We start from the raw sequence: 21,624 nt of genomic DNA on the forward strand, positions 1-21,624 counted from the left end.
GGGATTTTGGGATTTCAGAATTTGGGGATTTTGGGACTTTGGGATTTGGGGATTTCAAGATATTCTTGAATTTGAGGATGCTGGGATTTGGGAATTTTGAGATTTCAGGATTTGGGGATTTGGGGATTTTGGGATTTAGGGATTTGGAGATTTCCGGTTTCGGGATTTCAGAATTTGGGGATTTCAGGATTTAGGGATTTGGAGATTTGGGCATTTCAGGACCGTGGGATTTCAGGATACCCTTGATTTTGGGGATACTGGGATTTGGGGATTTGGGATTTGGAAGATTTGGGGTTTCAGGATTCGGGGATTTCAGGATTTGGGGATTTTGGATTTCAGGATTTGGGGATTTTGGGACTTTGGGATTTGGAGATTTGGGCATTTCAGGACCCTGGGATTTCAGGATACCCTTGAATTTGGGGATGCTGGGATTTGGGGTTTCGGGATTTGGGATTTCAGGATTTGTGGATGCTGGGATTTGGAAGATTTGGGAATTGGGGGTTTGGGATTTCAGGATTTGGGGATTTTGGGACTTGGGGATTTGGAGATTTGGGCACTTCAGGACCCTGGGATTTCAGGATACTCTTGAATTTGGGGATGCTGGGATTTGGGGTTTCGGGATTTGGGATTTCAGGATTTGTGGATGCTGGGATTTGGAAGATTTGGGAATTGGGGATTTGGGATTTCAGGATTTGGGGATTTTGGGACTTGGGGATTTTGGGACTTTGGGGATTTCAGGACCCTGGGATTTCAGGATCCTCTTGGATTTGGGACTTTGGGATTCCAGGATTTGGGCTTTACCCCCAGGCTGTCCCCGCTGCTGCTCCACGCCCAACTCCCGCGGGAATTCTCCCCCCCCCCTCCAAATTCCCAAATTCCCACAAAACTCCCCAAAATCCCCCCAAAAACCGCCACCCCCCCCCCCCCCGCCGCCCCCTTCGGGTGCCACCACCGCCGGTCACTGTCCTTTATTTGGGGACACGGGAGGGGCGGGGGACCTGCCCCGCAATTCCCAAAAAAACAGAGAGAGGCACCCGAGACACCTCGAGACCACCCAGGGGACAGGAGGGGACAGGAGGGGACAGGAGGGGACAGGAGGGGACAAAGGGGGCGTGGCCACCCCCCTGGTTAAGAGAATTCCTGGACGAACTTGGTGTAGAAGGAGCTGAGCTTTTCCAGAAGGATCCTCAGCTTCTCCGTGGGCGGCAGGATGGTCATCCTGGAGAGGGGCGGGGACGATGGTGGAAAACAAATGAAAATTTGGGAAAATTTGGGAAAATTTGGGGAAATTTGGGGAAACGAATCACAAAATTCCCGCCCTCGAAAATTCCGGCGGGAGGCAAAAAAAAAAAAAAAAAATCCAAAATAAAAATTCAAAATTTAAAAATTTGGGGATTTGGGATGGGGGATTTGGGATGGGGGATTTGGGGATTTGGAGATTTGGGATTTTGGGATGGGGGGATTTGGGAATTGGGAAATTTAAAAATTTGGGGATTTGAGATGGGGGATTTGGGGATTTGGGATGGGAGATTTGAGGATTTGGGAATTGGGAAATTTAAAAATTTAAAAATTTGGGATGGGAGATTTGGGGATTTGGGAATTTGGAAATTTAAAAATTTGGGGATTTGGGAATTGGGGGATTTGGGGATTTGGGGTGGAGGAACAGGGAATTTGGGATTTGGGATGGGGATTTGGGAATTTGGGATGGGGGGATTTGGGAATTTGGAAATTTAAAAATTTGGGGATTTTGGAATTTGGGATGGGGGGATTTGGGAATTGGGAAATTTAAAAATTGGGGGATTTGGGATGGGAGATTTGGGGATTTGGGAATTGGGAAATTTAAAAATTTGAGGATTTGGGATGGGGGATTTGGGATGGGAGATTTGGGGATTTGGAAATGTAAAAATTTGGGGATTTGGGGATTTGGGATGGGGGGATTTGGGAATTGGGAAATTTAAAAATTTGAGGATTTGGGATGGGGGATTTGGAGATTTGGGAATTGGGAAATTTAAAAATTTGGGGATTTGGGATGGGGGATTTGGGGATTTGGGGGATTTGGGGGTTTGGTGTGGGAGGATTTGGGGATTTGGAGATTTGAGGATTTGGGGTATGGGGATTTGGGGTGGCAGGGTTTGGGAATTAGGGGATTTGGGGGTTTGGGGGGGGGGGGGGGTTGGGATGGGGGATTTGGGGATTTGGGATTTTGGGATGGGGGATTTGGGGATTTGGAGATTTGAGGATTTGGGGTATGGGGATTTGGGGGTTTGGGAGGGGAGGATTTGGGGATTTGGGATTTTGGGGTGGGGGGATTTGGGATGGGGGAACAGGGAATTCGGGGTGGGATCCCCCACAAATGGGGAATTTGGGATGAGGGATCTGCCAGGAACAGGGAATTTGGGGTGGGATCTGTCAGGAACAGGGAATTTGGGATGGATCTCCCAGGAACAGGGAATTTGGGGTGGGATCTCCCACAAATGGGGATTTTGGGGTGGTGGTCTCAGGAACAGGGAATTTAGGATGGGATCTCCCGGGAACAGGGAATTTGGGATGAGGGATCCGAAGAACAGGGAATTCGGGATGAGGGATCTGCCAGGAACAGGGAATTTGGGGTGGGATCTCCCACAAATGGGGAATTTGGGGTGGGGATCTCTCAAGAACAGGGAATTTGGGGTGGGATCTGCCGGGAACAGGGAATTCGGGGTGGGATTTGCCGGGAACAGGGAATTTGGGATGAGGGATCTGCCAGGAACAGGGAATTCGGGGTGGGATTTGCCGGGAACAGGGAATTTGGGATGAGGGATCTGCCGGGAACCCACCGGAAGTGGTAGGTGCCCTCCTTCTGTCCGAAGCCGCTCCCGGGGACGACGCAGATCCCCGTTTCCTCCAGGAGCCTCATGCAGAAGAACATGTCCGGGCTCTGCTTCTTCTCCTGGGAATTCGGGATGCAATTCCAGGGTCGGAAAAAACGGGGATCCAATCCCGCAGGGCGCATCCCACACACCCCACGTGGATCAGGATCCATCCCCACGAGCCCCACAGGGATCGGGATTGGTCCCAGTGAGTCCCATAACTCCTGGGATTGATCCCCACGAGTCCCACATGGATCAGGATTGATCCCAATGAGTCCCACATGGATTGGGATTGATCCCAATGAGTCCCACATGGATCAGGATTGATCCCAGTGAGTCCCACATGGATCGGGATCCATCCCCAATGAGCCCCACATGGATCAGGATTGATCCCAGTGAGTCCCACATGGATCGGGATTGATCCCAGTGAGTCCCACATGGATCAGGATTGATCCCAATGAGTCCCACGTGGATCGGGATTGATCCCAACGAGTCCCACAGGGATCGGGATTGATCCAAATGAGTCCCACATGGATCAGGATTGATCCCAACGAGTCCCACATGGATCAGGATTGATCCCAGTGAATCTCACATGGATCGGGATTGATCCCAATGAGTCCCACGTGGATCGGGATTGATCCCAGTGAATCTCACATGGATCGGGATCCATCCCCATGAGCCCCACATGGATCGGGATTGATCCCAGTGCGTCCCACATGGATCGGGATTGATCCCAGTGAGTCCCACATGGATCAGGATTGATCCCAATGAGTCCCACAACTCCTGGGATTGATCCCCACGAGTCCCACATGGATCAGGATTGATCCCAATGAGTCCCACATGGATCAGGATTGATCTCAATGAGTCCCACAACTCCTGGGATTGATCCCCAATGAGTCCCACATGGATCAGGATTGATCCCAGTGAGTCCCACAGGGATCGGGATTGATCCCCACGAGTCCCACATGGATCAGGATTGATCCCAATGAGTCCCACAACTCCTGGGATTGATCCCAATGAATCCCAACATTTCCCAGTTGGGATTCCGTCCATCCCAGTTTGGATCCCGCCCATCCCCAACATTTCCCAGTTGGGATTCCGTCCATCCCCACATCTCCCAGTTGGGATCTCATCCATCCCAGTTTGGATCCCGCCCTTTCCCGTGTTCCTGTTTGGGATCCCGTCCATCCCAGTTTGGATCCCATCCATTCCCACATCTCCCAGTCTGGATCCCGTCCATCCCAACATCACCAGGTTGGGATCCCGTCCATCCCAGTTGGGATCCTGCCCATCCCCACATCTCCCAGTTTGGATCCTGTCCATTCCCACATCCCCAGGTTGGGATTCCGTCCATCCCAGTCAAATCCCTCCCATCCGCCCGTTCCTGGTTTGGACCCCGCCCATCCCCACATTCCCAGTTTGAACCCCACCCATCCCAACATCTCCAGGTTGGAATCCCGCCCACCCCCACATTCCTGGTTTGGATCCCGCCCATCCCCGTATCTCCTGGTGCGCATCCCATCCATCACAGGATGGATCCCGTCCATCCCAACATCTCCCAGTGGGGATCCCACCCATTCCCACATCTCCCAGTGGGGATCCTGTCCATCCCAGGATGGATCCCGTCCATCCCAGTTGGGATCCCGTCCATTCCCACATCTCCCAGTTGGGATCCTGTCCATTCCCACATCTCCAGGTTGGGATTCCCTCCATCCCAGTTGGGATCCAATCCATCCCAACATCTCCAGGTTGGGATCCCGTCCATCCCAGTTGGGATCCTGTCCATCCCAGTTGGGATCCCATCCATCCCCACATCTCCCAGTTGGGATCCCGTCCATCCCAGTTGGGATCCTGTCCATCCCAGTTGGGATCCCATCCATCCCAACATCTCCCAGTTGGGATCCTGTCCATCACAGGATGGATCCCGTCCATCCTGTTTGGGATTCTGTCCATTCCCACATCTCCTGGTTGCGATCCCATCCATCCCAACATCTCCCAGTTTGGATCAAGCCCATCCCCAACACCTCCCAGTCTGGATCCTGTCCATCCCAACATCTCCCAGTTGGGATCCCGTCCATTCCCACATCTCCCAGTTGGGATCCTGTCCATCCCAGTTGGGATCCCGTCCATTCCCACATCTCCCAGTTTGTATCATGTCCGTTCCCACATCTCCCAGTTGTGATCCCGTCCATCCCAACATCTCCCGCTGTGTCTCCCTCCCATTCCCACATTCTCGCTGTGTCTCCCGCCCATTCCCACATTCCCGTTGTATCTCCCTCCCGTTCCCGCTGTGTCTCCCGCCCATTCCCACATTCCCGGGGTGTCTCCCTCCCTCCTGTTCCTGCTGTGTCTCCCGCCTGTTCCCACATTCCCGTTGTGTCTCCCTCCCGTTCCCACATTCCCGTTGTGTCTCCTGCCCATTCCTTCCATTCCCAGGGTGTCTCCTTCCCGTTCCCGCATTCCCGGGGTGTCTCCCTGCCGTTCCCGGGGTGTCTCCCTGCCATTCCCGGGGTGCGTCCCGGCGCGGTTCCCGGACCTTGGCGGCGGCCACGGCGCGGGGCGGCAGGTCGATGCGGGGGAAGGAGTACATGGCGCCCTGCACGGGGTTGCAGTGGATCCCGGGCGTGCGGTTGAAGATCTCCTCCGTCATCCGCGCCTTCTCCGCCAGCGCGCTCAGCACCGCCTCCTTCTCCTGCAGCCGGAAAAACGCACCCGGGTCTGATCCAGGACGTCCCATTGTCCCGTTGTCCCATTGTCCCATTATTCCATTATCCCATTGTCCCATTGTCCCATTGTCCCATTATCCCATTATCTCATTATCTCATCCCATCCCATCCCATTATCCCATCTCATATTATCCCATCTCATCCCATCCCAATTCCATTATCCTATTATCCCATCCCATTACCCCATTACCCCATTACCCCATTACCCCATTATCCCATCCCATTATCCCATCCCATCCCAATTCCATTATCCCATCCCAATGTCCCATTATCACATTACTCCATTATTCCATTATTCCATTACCCCATTATCGCATTATCTCATCCCATCCCATCCCATTTTCCCATCTCATCCCATCCCAATTCCATTATCCCATCCCAATGTCCCATTATCACATTACTCCATTATTCCATTACCCCATTATCGCATTATCTCATCCCATCCCATCCCATCCCATTTTCCCATCTCATCCCATCCCAATTCCATTATCCCATTGTCCCATTATCCCATTGTCCCATTATCCCATTATCTCATCCCATCCCATTATCCCATCCCATCCCAATTCCATTATCCCATCCCATTGTCCCTATCCGTTATCCCATTATCCCATCCCATTGTTGCATTATCCCATCACCCCATTACCCCATTATCTCATCCCATCCCATCCCAATTCCATTATCCCATGCAATTACCCCACTACCCCATTACCTCTTTATCCTGTTATCTCATCCCATCCCAATTCTGTTACCCCATCCCATTACCCCATTCCCACCCCATTATCCCATTACCATATTATCTCATCATCCCATCATCCCATTATCCCACTATCCTATTCTCCCATTCTGCCATTATCTCATCATCCCATTATCCCATTATCCCATTACCACATTATCTCATTATCCCATTATCCCATCCCAATTCCATTCCATTCCATCCCTTCCCATCCCATTATCCCGTTATCCCATTATCCCATTATCCCATTATCCCATTATCCCATTATCCCATTGTCCCAATTCTAATCCAATCCCATCCCGCTGCTCCGTACCACCTGGAAGCGCTCACAGGACAGGTTTGGGTGGATCCCACGACCATGGATCCCACCCCATGGATCCCATCCCATCCCCAATCCCAACCCCAACCCCAATCCCAATCCCATGGATTCCAATCCCAATCCCAATCCAATCCCATAGATCCTAATCCTAATCCCGCGGCCCCGTACCGCCTGGAAGCGCTTGTAGGACGGCTCTCTGGGCTTGGGCGGGTCCATGACCATGGATCCCATCCCATGGATCCCATCCCAACCCCAACCCCAATGCCAAGGATCCCATCCCAATCCCATGGATCCCATCCCATCCCAAACCCAATCCCATGGATCCCAATCCCATGGATCCCAGTCCCGTGGCCCCGTACTGCCTGGCAGCGCTCGGAGGACGGCTCCCATCCAATCCCATAGATCCCATCCCAATCCCAAGGATCCCAATCCCAAGGATGCCAAGGATCCCATCCCAATCCCATGGATCCCAGTCCCGCTGCCCTGTACCGCCTGGAAGCGCTCGTAGGACGGCTCCCATCCCAATCCCGTGGATCCCATCCCATCCCAGTCCCAATCCCAAGGTCCCAAGGATCCCAATGATTCCAATCCCAACCCCATGTATCCCAATCCCGCGGCCCCGTACCGCCTGGAAGCGCTCGTAAGACGGCTCCCATCCCAATCCCATAGATCCCATCCCAACCCCAACCCCAATCCCAAGGATCCCAATCCCATCCCATGGATTCCAATCTCAAGAATCCCAATCCCATCCCAAGGATCCCATCCCAATCCCGTGGATCCCAGTCCCGTGGCCCCGTACCGCCTGGAAGCGCTTGTAGGACGGCTCCCATCCCAATCCCATAGATCCCATCCCAACCCCAACCCCAATCTCAAGGATCCCAATCCCGTGGATCCCAGTCCCGCGGCCCCGTACCGCCTGGAAGCGCTCGTAGGACGGCTCTCCGGGCTTGGGCGGGTCCATGACCATGGATCCCCATCCCATGGATCCCATCCCATGGATCCCAATCTCAAGAATCCCAATCCCATCCCATGGATCCCATCCCATGGATCCCAATCTCAAGAATCCCAATCCCAAGGATCCCAAGGATCCCATCCCAATCCCGTGGATCCCAGTCCCGCGACTCCGTACCGCCTGGAAGCGCTCGTAGGACGGCTCTCCGGGCTTGGGCGGGTCCATGATGGTGTCCAGGATCATCTGTCCGAGCACGGGCGGGCACAGACGGACGGACACGAGCTTGGACAGCTCGGCCTTCACCTCGGGGTGCAGGTTCACCACCTCCATGTAGCCGCCCCGCAGGCCGCACCTGCCCCACACGCCGGGATCAACCGGGAACGCCGGGAATGCCAGGAATGCCGGGAATGGGGACGGGGAACCGGGCGGTGGGAGATGGGGGTGGGAGCCATGGATGGGGTTTGGGATGGGGATCCATGGATGGGAACCACTGGAGAGGCACCCATGGATGGGATCCATGGATGGGAACCATTGGAGAGGCACCCATGGATAGGATCCATGGAAGGAGGTCTGGGATGGGATCCATGGATGGGATCCATGGATGGGAACCTATGGAGAGGCACCCATGGATGGGATCCATGGATGGGAACCTATGGAGAGGCACCCATGGATGGGATCCATGGATGGGATCCATGGATGGGAACCTATGGAGAGGCACTCGTGGATGGGATCCATGGATGGGATCCATGGATGGGAACCATTGGAGAGGCACCCATGGATGGGATCCATGGATGGGGTTTGGGATGGGAATCCATGGATGGGAACCACTGGAGAGGCACCCATGGATGGGGATCCATGGATGGGAACCATTGGAGACGCACCCATGGATGGGATCCATGGATGGGAACCATTGGAGAGACACACATGGATGGGATCCATGGATGGGGTTTGGGATGGGAATCCATGGATGGGAACCATTGGAGAGGCACCCATGGGTGGGAGATGTGGGTGGGATTCATGGGTGGGGTCCACGGATGGGGTTTGGGATGGGAATCCATGGATGGGAACCTATGGAGAAGGATCCATGGATGGGATCCATGGATGGGGATTTGGGGTGGGATCCATGGATGGGAACCTTTGGAGAGGCACCCATGGATGGGATCCATGGAGAGGAACCTTGGGAAAGGACCCATGGATGGGAACCATTGGAGAGGCACCCATGGGTGGGAGATGTGGGTGGGATCTGTGGATGAAGAGCCGTGGATGGGGGTTTGGGGTGGGAATCCATGGAGAAGCACCCATGGATGAAACCCATGGACAGGAATCTTTAGAGAGGCACCCAAGGATGGGATCCATGGATGGGATCCATGGATGGGATCCATGGATGGGAAGCTATGGAGCAGGACCCACCCATGGATGGGGCTCTGGGATGGGAATCCATGGATCAAACGTGGCATCCATGGAATCTCAACATCTGCATCCAGTGCCACCCGCAACCCCAGTCCAGGGGATCCATGGGGTGGTGGCACTTCCATCCTACATCGCCTCCATCCCTACCCCAGCAGATCCATGGGGTGGTGGTGGCAGCCCCAATCCCACCATCAGAAAATCCGTGGGGTGGTGGTGACATCTCCATCCCCAGTCCATGACATCCGTGGCAATCCATGACTCCACCCAGGAGATCCATGGGGTGGTGGCCTCTCCATCCCCAATCCATGACCCCAACCCCAGGAGATCCATGGGGTGGTGGTGGCATCTCCATCCCCAGTCCATGGCATCCATGGCAATCCATGACTCCAACCCCAACCCCAGCAGATCCATGGGGTGATGGTGGCCTCTCCATCCCCAATCCATGGCATCCATGGCAATCCATGACTCCAACCCCAACCCCAGCAGATCCATGGGGTGGTGGCACCTCCATCGCCAATCCATGACCCCAACCCCAGGAGATCCATGGGGTGGTGGCCTCTCCATCCCCAATCCATGACATCCATGACAACCCGTGACTCCGACCCCAACCCCAGCAGGTCCATGGGGTGATGGTGGCACCTCCATCCCCAATCCATGACCCCAACCCCAGCAGGTCCATGGGGTGATGGTGGCACCTCCATCCCCAGTCCCACCCCAGCAGGTCCATGGGGTGATGGTGGCCTCTCCATCCCCAATCCATGACCCCAGTCCCACCCCAGCAGATCCATGGGTTGGTGGCACCTCCATCCCCAATCCATGACAATCCATGACCCCAATCCCACCCCCAGCAGATCCATGGGGTGGTGGTGGCACCTCCATCCCCAGTCCCACCCCAGCAGATCCATGGGGTGATGGTGGCACCTCCATCCCAAATCCATTCCCAATCCATGACCCCAGTCCCACCCCAGCAGGTCCATGGGGTGGTGGTGGCACCTCCATCCCCAGTCCCACCCCAGCAGATCCATGGGGTGATGGTGGCACCTCCATCCCAAATCCATTCCCAATCCATGACCCCAGTCCCACCCCAGCAGGTCCATGGGGTGGTGGTGGCACCTCCATCCCCAGTCCCACCCCAGCAGGTCCATGGGGTGGTGGTGGCACCTCCATCCCCAGTCCCACCCCAGCAGGTCCATGGGGTGGTGGTGGCACCTCCATCCCCAGTCCCACCCCAGCAGGTCCATGGGGTGGTGGTGGCCTCTCCATCCCATCCGGCCGGCGTTCCCCCCGGCGTTCCCAGGACTCACTCTCCCATGAATCCCTTGGAGATGGAGTGGAAGGAGGCCAGCTCCACCGAGTCCGCGTAGGGCGGCCCCAGCTCCATCAGGACCTTCTTGAAGGAGTGGAAGGCCGAGCCCTCGGCGTAGATGTTGTCCTGGTACACCTGGCACGGGGACATCCCGGGATGTCACCGGGAATTCCGGGCTTTTCCCAGGAATGGGGGACGCGCCCAGGTCACCTCGGCCCCGCCCACCTCATCGGCCAGCAGGAAGAGCTTCTCCTCGTAGGCGAACTTGATGACCTGCTCGATGCACTCGCGGCTCTGCACCTGGCCTGCGACAACCGCGATAAACCATGGGTGCCACCCGAGATACACCATGGGTGCCACCCCATGGATCCCACCCGAGATACACCATGGGTGCCACCCCATGGATCCCACCTGAGATACACCATGGGTGCTACCCCATGGATCCCATGGATCCCACCTGAGATACACCATGGGTGCCACCCCATGGATCCCACCCGAGATACACCATGGGTGCCACCACAGGGATCCCACCTGAGATACACCATGGGTGCCACCACATGGGTCCCATGGATCCCACCCGAGATACACCATGGGTGCCACCCCATGGATCCCACCCGAGATACACCATGGGTGCCACCACAGGGATCCCACCCGAGATACACCATGGGTGCCACCACAGGGATCCCACCCCATGGATCCCATGGATCCCACCCGAGATACACCATGGGTGCCACCCCATGGATCCCACCTGAGATACACCATGGGTGCCACCACAGGGATCCCACCCGAGATACACCATGGGTGCCACCCCATGGATCCCATGGGTGCCACCCAAGATACACCATGGGTACCACCCCATGGATCCCACCTGAGATACACCATGGGTGCCACCACATGGATACACCCGAGATACACCATGGGTCCCACCCCATGGGGGCCACCCCATGGATCCCACCCGAGATACACCATGGGTCCCACCCCATGGATCCCACCCGAGATACACCATGGGTGCCAGACCATGGATCCCACCCGAGATACACCATGGGTGCCACCCCATGGATCCCATGGGTGCCACCCGAGATACACCATGGGTCCCACCCCATGGATCCCATGGATCCCACCCCACAGACCCCATGGATCCCACCCCATGGATCCCACCTGAGAGAGCCCATGGGTGCCGTCCCACAGATCCCACCCCATGGATCCCACCCCACGGATCCCATCCCACAGATCCCACCCCATGGATCCTATCCCACAGACCCCATGGATTCCACTCCATGGATCCCATGGATCCCCCATCAGATATCCCACCCCACAGACCCCACAGATCCCACCCCACAGACTCCATCCCATCCCATTGATCCCATCCCATGAATTCCACTCCCATGGATCCCACCTCATCCCACGGATCCCACCCCACAGCCCCACAGCCCCACAGACCGAACCCCCCGTGTCCCACAGCCCCACAGCGTCACAGCCCCACAAACCCCACAGCCCCCACGGCCCCCACAGCCCCACAGACCCCAGAGCCCCACAGCTCCACATCCCCACAGACCCCACAAACCCCACAAACCCCACAGCCTCACAGGCCCACAGACCGAACCCCCCGTGTCCCACAGCCCCACGGCCCCACGGCCCCCATAGCCCCCACATCCCCACAGGCCCACAGCCCCCACAGCCCCACAGCCCCACAGCTGCACAGCCCCACACACCCCACAGCCCCACAAACCCCACATCCCCACAGCCCCACATCCCCACAGCCCCACAGCCTCACACACCCCACAGCCCCACATCCCCACAGCCCCACAGCCCCACAAACCCCACAGCCCCACAGCCCCCACAGCCCCACAGCCCCACAGCTGCACAGCCCCACACACCCCACACACCCCACAGCCCCCACAGCCCCACAGCCTCACAGAACCCACATCCCCACATCCCCACAGCCCCACATCCCCAGACCTCACAAACCCCACAGCCCCACATCCCCACAGCCCCCCAGCCCCACAGCCCCACAGCCCCACAGCTCCACAGCCCCACAGCTGCACAGCCCCACAGCTGCACAGCCCCACACACCCCACACACCCCACACACCCCACAGCCCCACAGCCCCACAGACCCCACATCCCCACAGCCCCACATCCCCAGGCTTCACAAACCCCACAGACCCCACAGCCCCCCAGCCCCACATCCCCACGGCCCCCCAGCCCCACATCCCCACGGCCCCCCGGCCCCACGGCCCCGGCGTCCCCGCGGCGTTACCGGTGGGGTTGCCGGGGTTGATGATGCACAGCGCCCGGGGGTTGCAGCGCCGGCGGCCCTCGGTCAGCGCCCGCCGCAGCTCGGCCACGTCCAGCGCCCAGCAGCGCTCCTCGGCCAGGTAATAATTGACCTGCGCCGCATCCAGCTCGGCCAGCGCCGCCGAGTACAGCGGGTACTGCGGGATCGGGATCAGCACCCCCGTGCGCGACGAGCCCGAGCCGCACACCAGCAGCTTCAGAATGCTCTGGAAGGGAGGGGACAGTCAGGGGGACAGTCAGGGGACAGCCAGGGGACAGTCAGGGGACAGTGGGGGGACAATCAGTGAGTGGGGATCAGGACATGGAGGGGACAGCCAGGGGACATCCAGGGGACAGCCAGGGGGTGGGATGGGGACATGGAGGGGACAATCAGGGGACAATCAGGGGGTGGGGATCGGGACATGGAGGGGGACAGAGAAGGGACAATCACGGGATGGGAATCGGGACATGGAGGGGACAATCAGGGGACAATCAGGGGGTGGGGATCGGGACATGGAGGGGACAGCGAGGGGACAGTCAGGGGGTGGTATGGGGACATGGAGGGGACAGAGATGGGACATTGAGGGGTCAGAGTGGGGTGGGAATCAGGACATGGAGGGGACATGGATAGGACAGTCACGGGATGGGGATCGGGACATGGAGGGGACAGAGAGGGGACAAGGAGGGGACACCATGGGGTGGGAATCAGGATATGGAGGGGACAGAGAAGGGACAATCACGGGATGGGGATCAGGACATGGAGGGGACAATCAGGGGACAGTCAGGGGACAATCAGGGGACAATCAGGGGGTGGGGTGGAGGACAGCGAGGGGACATCGAGGGGACGGAGAGAGGACATTGAGGGGACAGCGAGGGGATGGCGAGTGGACAGAGTGGGGTGGGAATCAGGACATGGAGGGGACATTGAGGGGACATGGTTGGGGTGGAGATCAGGAGATTGAGGGGACAATCAGAGGACAGTGAGGGGACAGTGAGGGGACAGTGAGGGGATGGGTTGTGGTGGCAGTCATGACATTGAGGGGACATTGAGGGGACATGGCTGCGGTGGCGATCAGGACATTGTGGGGACATTGAGGGGACAGTGAGGGGACATGGGGTGGCATGGGGACAATGAGGGGACAGGATGGGGACAGGGTTGGGGTGGCCATGGGGACAATGAGGGGACAGGACAGTGAGCACAGGGGACAGCGGGGACAACGGACAGGATGGTGGGGACAATGAGGGGACAGGACAGTGAGCACAGGGGACAGTGGGGACAACGGACAGGATGGTGGGGACAATGAGGGGACAGGACAGTGAGCACAGGGGACAGCGGGGACAACGGACAGGATGGTGGGGACAATGAGGGGACAGAGGAGCTCGGGGGGCACAGCCCGGGGACAACCGGACGGTGGCACACGAGGGACAGGGAGGTGACACCGCCGCGCCACCATCGCCACGGCAACCACGCGGCCGCGGCGACACCGCGGGGAGCTGGCGCTGTCCCCGGGGCGGGCGTGGGGACACCAAGTGCCACCACCCCGAGCGCCACCACCCCCTCCTCCAGCCACACAAAGGTCCCTTTGTCACCGCCCGCCGTGGGAACGGCCCGGGGGTGGCACCGAGCCCGGGGGGTGGCACCGAGCCCGGTGTCCCCGGGATGGCGCGGGATGGGGGTGGTGGCATTGGTGTCCCCGGGATGGGGGTGGTGGCATCGGTGTCCCCGGGATGTCACGGGGGTGGTGGCACTGGTGTCCCCGGGATGTCACGGGGGTGGTGGCACCGCTCGGTGTCCCCGGGACGTGGCGGGACAGGGCGGGTGGTGGCATCGGTGTCCCCAGGATGTCATGGGGGTGGCGGCCCCTGTCCCCTCGGTGTCCCCGGGGCGTGGCGGGGCGGGACAGGGGGGTGGTGGCATCGGTGTCCCCGGGATGTCACAGGGGTGGTGGCACGGCGCTCGGTGTCCCCGGGATTTGATGGGACGGGGGGGTGGTGGCACCACGCTCGGTGTCCCCGGCATGTCACAGGGGTGGTGGCATTGTTGTCCCCGGGATGTCACGGGGGTGGTGGCAACGGTGTCCCCGGGGCGTGGCGGGACAGGGGTGGTGGCACCGGTGTCCCCGGGATGTCACAGGGGTGGTGGCCCCACGCTCGGTGTCCCCGGCATGTGACGAGGGTGGTGGCACCATGCTCGGTGTCCCCGGGATGTCACGGGGGTGGCGTCCCCTGTCCCCTCGGTGTCCCCGGGATGTCACAGGGGTGGTGGCACCGGTGTCCCCGGCATGTCACGGGGGTGGTGGCCCCTGTCCCCTCGGTGTCCCCGGCATGTGACGGGGGTGGCGGCCCCTGTCCCCTCGGTGTCCCCGGCATGTCACAGGGATGGTGGCACCGGTGTCCCCGGCATGTCACGGGGGTGGTGGCCCCTGTCCCCTCGGTGTCCCCGGCATGTGACGGGGGTGGCGGCCCCTGTCCCCTCGGTGTCCCCGGGATGTCACAGGGGTGGCGGCCCCTGTCCCCTCGGTGTCCCCGGGGCGTGGCGGGGCGGGGCAGGGGGTGGCGGCCGTGTCGCGGCCGTGTCGCGGCCGTGTCGCCGCCGTACCACGATGGCGTCGCTGGCGCCCGTGGACAGGAAGATGTTGTCGGGCTGGGCGGGGACGCCGTCGCGACGCTCGATGTAACGCGCCACGTCCTCGCGGACCAGCTGCAGCCCGGGGCTGGCGCTGTACGCGCCTGGGGACAACGGGGACAGCGACAGTGTCACCTCCCCCCGCGCGGGGGCACCTCGGCCGGCGCTGGGGACAGCGGGGGGGGGGGACAGGGGACAGCGGGGGTGTTGGGGACACTGGGGGGGCATTGGGGGGCATTGGGGACATTGGGGGCATTGGGCCATTGGGGACATTGGGGACATCTGGGACATCGGGGCATTGGGGGCATTGGGGACATTGGGGACACTGAGGGGCATTGGGGACATTGGGGATGTTGGGGACACTGAGAGGCTTTGGGGACATTGGGGACATTGGGGGCATTGGGGACATTGGGGATATCGGGGGGATGTTGGGGACATCGGGGATGTTGGGGACATTTGGGGACATTTGGGACATTTGGGGACATTGGGGATATTGGGAAATGGGGACACTGGGGACATTGGGGACACTGGGGGGTATTGGGAGCACTGGGGACATTGGGGGGACATTGGGATATTGGGGGGATGTTGGGGACATGGGGGGGCATTGGGGGACATTTGGGGATGTTGGGGACATTGGGGACATCGGGGATGTTGGGGACATTGGGGACACTGGGAGGCATTGGGAGCATTGGGGACATTGGGGGGACATTGGGGACACTGGAGATATTTGGGGACATTGCGGGGGACATTGGGATATTGGCGGGACATTGGGGACATTGGGGACATTGGGGACATTGGGGACATTGGGGACAGCCACACTGTCACCTCCCCCCCGAGTGGTGGCATCTCAGCGGGTGGTGCGGACATCGTTGAGGGGACATTGGGGGGACACTGGGGACATTGGGGACATTTGGGGACATTGGGGGACTTTGGGGACATTGGGGGACATTGGGGACACTGGAGATATTTGGGGACATTGGGGGGACATTGGGGGGACATTGGGGGGACACTGGGGACATTGGGGACATTGGGGGACATTGGGGATGTTGGGGACACTGGGGGGCATTGGGGACATTGGGGACATTGGGGATGTTGGGGACACTGGGGGGCATTGGGGATATCGGGGGGATGTTGGGGACATCGGGGATGTTGGGGACATTGGGGACACTGGGGACATTTGGGGATGTTGGGAAATGGGGATACTGGGGACATTGGGGGGGCATTGGGGACATTGGGGACATTGGGGACACTGAGAGGCTTTGGGGACATTGGGGACATTGGGGGCATTGGGGACATTGGGGATATCGGGGGGATGTTGGGGACATCGGGGATGTTGGGGACATTTGGGGACATTTGGGACATTTGGGGACATTGGGGATATTGGGAAATGGGGACACTGGGGACATTGGGGACACTGGGGGGTATTGGGAGCACTGGGGACATTGGGGGGACATTGGGATATTGGGGGGATGTTGGGGACATGGGGGGGCATTGGGGGACATTTGGGGATGTTAGGGACATTGGGGACATCGGGGATGTTGGGGACATTGGGGACACTGGGAGGCATTGGGAGCATTGGGGACATTGGGGGGACATTGGGGACACTGGAGATATTTGGGGACATTGCGGGGGACATTGGGATATTGGCGGGACGTTGGGGACGTTGGGGACATTGGGGACATTGGGGACATTTGGGGACATTGGGGGACTTTGGGGACATTGGGGGACATTGGGGACACTGGAGATATTTGGGGACATTGGGGGGACATTGGGGGGACATTGGGGGGACACTGGGGACATTCCAGGGGTGGGGGACGGATGGAGTTGGGCGCTGGATTTGGGATTTTGGGGCTTGCGGGATTTTGGAATTTGGGGGTTTTGGGGCTTCTTGGATTTGGGGATTTGGTTCTCGGGGGATTTTGGGATTTGGGGTTTTGGGGATTTTGGGGATTTTGGGATTTGGGGATTTGGGGATTTGGGGTTTTGGGGTTTGTGGGATTTTGGGGTTTGGGATTTGGAGGCTTGTGGGATTTAGGGATTTGGGATTTTGGGGTTTGTTTGGTTTGGGATTTGGGATTTGGGGATTTTGGGGTTTGGGGTTTGGGATTTTGGGGTTTGTTTGGTTTGGGATTTGGGATTTTGGGATTTTTGTGGGATTTGGGGTTTAGGATTTTGGGGTTTGGGATTTTGAGATTTAGGGATTTTGAGATTTTGGGATTTTGGGGTTTTTTGGGATTTGGGATTTTGGGGTTTTTGGGTGCCACCCACCCACGCTCTGTCCCCCGCAGGCCCCCAGCAGGCGCTGGGCGCGCTCCTTGGGATTTTGGGGTTTTTGTGGGGTTTTGGGGATTTTGGGGTTTGGGATTTTGGGATTTTTGTGGGATTTTGGGGATTTTGGGGTTTGGGATTTTGGGATTTGGGTTTTTTTGGGATTTTGGGATTTTCGGGTGCCACCCACCCACGCTCTGTCCCCCGCAGGCCCCCAGCAGGCGCTGGGTGCGCTCCTTGGGATTTTGGGATTTTTGTGGGGTTTTGGGGATTTTGGGGTTTGGGATTTTGGGATTTGGGATTTTTTGGGATTTTGGGATTTTCGGGTGCCACCCACCCACGCTCTGTCCCCCGCAGGCCCCCAGCAGGCGCTGGGCGCTCTCCTTGGGATTTTGGGATTTTTGTGGGGTTTTGGGGATTTTGGGATTTTGGGGATTTTGGGATTTTGGGGGTTTTTTTGGGATTTTGGGGTTTTCGGGTGCCACCCACCCACGCTCTGTCCCCCGCAGGCCCCCAGCAGGCGCTGGGCGCGCTCCTTGGCGTCGCTGGGCAGGGACTCGTCCTTCATCAGCTCCGGGCACAGGCACAGCGCCGCCACCTGCCCGGGGACACCGCGGTGACACCGGGGCCACGCTGGGGACACCGGGGCCGTGGCGGCGGCGGTGGCACCCCGGGGGTGGCAGCGGTGACCCCGCGGTGTCCCCGGGGCCGCACCTGGCGCAGGAAGGTGATTGGCTGCTGGCCCATGGCGTGGGCGTCACCGATGTTGGCCCTGATCACCTCCGAGAAGGGCTTGGGGACACCCTGGGGACAAAGGGACAGCGATGAGGGGACGGTGATGGGGACACCCTGGGGACAAAGGGACAGCAATGAAGGGACACAGGTGGGGACACCCTGGGGACAAAGGGACAGCGATGAGGGGACAGGGATGGGGACACCCTGGGGACAAAGGGACAGCAATGAGGGGACACAGGTGGGGACACCCTGGGGACAAAGGGACAGCAATGAGGGGACACAGGTGGGGACAAAGGGACAGCAATGAGGGGACACAGGTGGGGACACCCTGGGGACAAAGGGACAGCAATGAAGGGACACAGATGGGGACACCCTGGGGACAAAGGGACAGCAATGAGGGGACAGGGATGGGGACACCCTGGGGACAAAGGGACAGCGATGAGGGGACACAGGTGGGGACACAGGTGGGGACAGGGATGAGGGGACAGGTGGGGACAAAGGGACAGGGATGGGGATGGGGACAAGAGATGAGGGGACAGGGATGAGGGGACAGGGATGGGGACAGTGGGGACAAGGATGGGGAAAAGGGACAGGGACAGGGATGGGGACGGGGACGGGGTGGGGACAAGGGACAGGGACAGGAATGGGGACAGGGACAGGGGACAGGGACAAGGGACAGGGACAAGGACAGGAACGGGGACAAAACCAGGTCAGGGCTCCTGTCCCCACCCAGGGCCACCCCCGCTGTCACCGCCAGGGCGGTGGCGCCACCACCCCCGTAATGTCCCCTGTCCTGGGAGTGGCCGCGACCTCGGGGACCTCGGGGACCTCGGGGACCTTGGGGACATTGGGGACCTTGGGGACCTTGGGGACACGGGGCAGGGCGGCAGCGACGTCCCCACCCCCGCTCGGGCCGGACTTTGGCCACCGCGGACTCTGCCCCGGGTGGCACCGCCCCGATTGTGTCACCCGTGTCACCTGCGGCGTCACCCGCGGTGTCCCCGGCTGACCCCAACAGCCCCCCCGGCACCGCCCAGTGTCACCGGGGGGAGGGGACAGAGGGGACACAGGGGGGACACTGAGGGGACATTGGGGGACATTGAGGGGACACTGGGGAGACACTGGAGGACACTGAGGGGACATTGGGGGACACTGAGGGGACATTGGGGGGACATTGAGGGGACACTGAGGGGACATTGGGGGACATTGGGGGGACATTGGGGACATTGAGGGGACATTGGGGGGACACTGAGGGGACACTGGGGGACACTGAGGGGACATTGGGGACACTGGGGGGACATTGGGGGACACTGAGGGGACACTGAGGGGACATTGGGGGACATTGGGGACATTGAGAGGACACTGAGGGGACATTGGGGGGACATTGAGGGGACATTGAGGGGACACTGAGGGGACACTGGGGGACATTGGGGGACATTGAGGGGACACTGAGGGGACATTGGGGGACACTGAGGGGACACTGGGGGACATTGAGGGGACACTGAGGGGACACTGGGGACACTGGGGGACATTGAGGGGACATTGGGGACACTGGGGGACACTGAGGGGACACTGGGGGGTGGGGACACCCTGGTTTAGGGGGGTTCCGGGATTTTGGGGGTGCCCTGGGGGTGAAAAGCTTTTCTAGCGGGAAAATTGGGGTTTTTTGGCGGGAAAAATCCTTTTCTTGGGGAAAAAAACCCTTTTTGGAGGCAGAAAATCCCCCTTTTTGGGGGGAAAAATTCCTTTTTTGGGGGGGATAAAAACCCATTTTTGGGGAGATAAAAATTCCCTTTTTTGGGAAAAAAGTCCCATTTTTGGGGGGAAAAAAATCCCTTTTTTGGGGAAAAAATCCCATTTTTGGGGGGATAAACCCCCTTTTTTGGGGAGATAAAATTTCCCTTTTTGGGGAAAAAAATCCCATTTTGGGGGGGAAAAAAATCCCTTTTTTGGGAGAAAACTCCATTTTTTGGGGGAAAACTCCATTTTTAGGGGGGGATAAAATCCAATTTTTGGGGCTGAACCCCCCATTTTAGGGGCGGGAGGGGCCAAATTTGGGGCGCCCCATTTGGTGGGGGCGGGGGCAGGGAGGGAAACCCGGGACTGGGGGGTCCCGATTTTGGGGTTTGGGGGGGGTCCCCATTTTGGGGTTTGGGGTTGGAGGGTCCCGATTTTGGGGGGGTCCCGATTTTGGGGTTTGGGGGGTCCCGATTTTGGGGTGTGGGGTCCCAATTCGGGGGAATTTTCTCCATTTTGGGGAGAATTCCCGGGTTTGGGAAGGAGGACCCGGTTCTGGGGGGGTTATCCCGGTTCTGGGGGGGTTATCCCGGTTCTGGGGGGGTTATCCCGGTTTGGGGTTGGGATATCCCGGTTCGGGGGGGGTTATCCCGGTTTGGGGTCGGGGTTATCCCGGTTTAGGGGCGGGATGTCCCGGTCCGGGGGGTTGTTCCTGGTTCCTGGGGGGCTTTTCCCGGTCTAGGACTGGCTGCCCCCGTTCTTGGGGACATTTCCCGCTCCAGGAGGGGCTGTCCCGGTTTTTGGGGACATTTCCCGGTCCAGGACTGAGTGTCCCGGTTCAGGGCTGGGTTCTCCCGCTCCAGCACGGGCTGTCCGGGTTCTTGGGGGCATTTCCCGCTCCAGGAGGGGCTGTCCCGGTTCTTGGGGGCATTTCCCGCTCCGCTGTCCCGGTTCTTGGGGGCATTTCCCGGTCCAGGAGGGGCTGTCCCGGTTTTTGGGGGCATTTCCCGCTCCGCTGTCCCCTTCTCCCGCTCCGCTCCGCTCGCTCCCGTTGCCCGGGCTCCGTCCCCATTTCCCCCCCGCCTTGTCCCGCCCCGCTCCAGTTTTGCCCCGCTCGGGTTTTGCCCCGCTCCCCTCGAGTTTTTGCCCCGCTCGGGGTTTTGCCCCTCTCGGGTTTTGCCCCTCTCCGCTGGGGTTTTTGCCCCTCTCCGCTCGGTTTTTGCCCCGCTCGGGTTTTTGCCCCGCTCGGGTTTTGCCCCTCTCCCCTCCGGTTTTTGCCCCTCTCCGCTCGGTTTTTGCCCCGCTCCGCTCGGGTTTTGCCCCTCTCCGCTCGGGTTTTGCCCTGCTCCGCTCGGGTTTTGTCCCGGGTTATTTTTTGGTTGTTTCGGGGAGTTTTTTTCTTTGTCCCGGTACCTTGCGCAGCTCCTGCTCGATCTCCATGGCGCGGATGACGATGGGGCCGCGCACCGCGTACTCCACGCGCCGAACCGCGGGGTTCATGGACTCGGGGGTCAGCACCGGGCCCCGCCGCGCCCCCGCCGACCCCGCGGCCGCCGCCGCCGCCGCCGCCGCCATCGCCAGGAGCCTGCGGGGCCGCAGCGCCCTCAGCGCCCGCATCACCCCCGGCGACACCGCGGGACAACCGCGACACCGCCCCCGGGGCAGCGGGGAGGGACCGGGACAACCC

The 21,624-nt window shown here is 59.5% G+C and overlaps 1 protein-coding gene across 1 annotated transcript; it reads right to left on the reverse strand.

Moving 5' to 3' along the window:
* Window positions 1-953: 953 nt before the first annotated feature.
* Window positions 954-21,569, reverse strand: GPT (glutamic--pyruvic transaminase). Its single transcript, XM_036406033.1, has 11 exons — window positions 21,351-21,569; window positions 18,180-18,269; window positions 17,955-18,063; window positions 15,171-15,301; window positions 12,555-12,798; window positions 10,521-10,600; window positions 10,294-10,430; window positions 7,757-7,931; window positions 5,386-5,541; window positions 2,817-2,929; window positions 954-1,219 (listed from the first exon to the last, which is right to left on the reverse strand). The coding sequence occupies exons 1-11, from the start codon at window positions 21,552-21,554 to the stop codon at window positions 1,129-1,131; spliced, it is 1,530 nt and encodes a 509-aa protein (XP_036261926.1). The 5' UTR covers window positions 21,555-21,569; the 3' UTR covers window positions 954-1,128.
* Between the last annotated feature and the right edge of the window lie 55 nt (window positions 21,570-21,624).

Source organism: Molothrus ater, unplaced genomic scaffold (genome assembly GCF_012460135.2).
Source record: "Molothrus ater isolate BHLD 08-10-18 breed brown headed cowbird unplaced genomic scaffold, BPBGC_Mater_1.1 matUn_MA661, whole genome shotgun sequence".
NCBI classification, from domain to species: domain Eukaryota; kingdom Metazoa; phylum Chordata; class Aves; order Passeriformes; family Icteridae; genus Molothrus; species Molothrus ater.

What these genes read in the sequence shown, in the direction of transcription:
- GPT (XM_036406033.1), bottom strand. Translation starts at nt 21,554, where the DNA reads ATGCGGGCGCTGAGGGCGCTGCGGCCCCGCAGGCTCCTGGCGATGGCG. An exon ending in TCGAGCAGGAGCTGCGCAAG is followed by an intron (nt 18,270 to 21,350) that starts GTACCGGGACAA and finishes CTTTGTCCCCAG; the next exon opens with GGTGTCCCCAAGCCCTTCTC. An exon ending in CTGCGGGGGACAGAGCGTGG is followed by an intron (nt 15,302 to 17,954) that starts GTGGGTGGCACC and finishes CGTTGTCCCCAG; the next exon opens with GCGCGTACAGCGCCAGCCCC.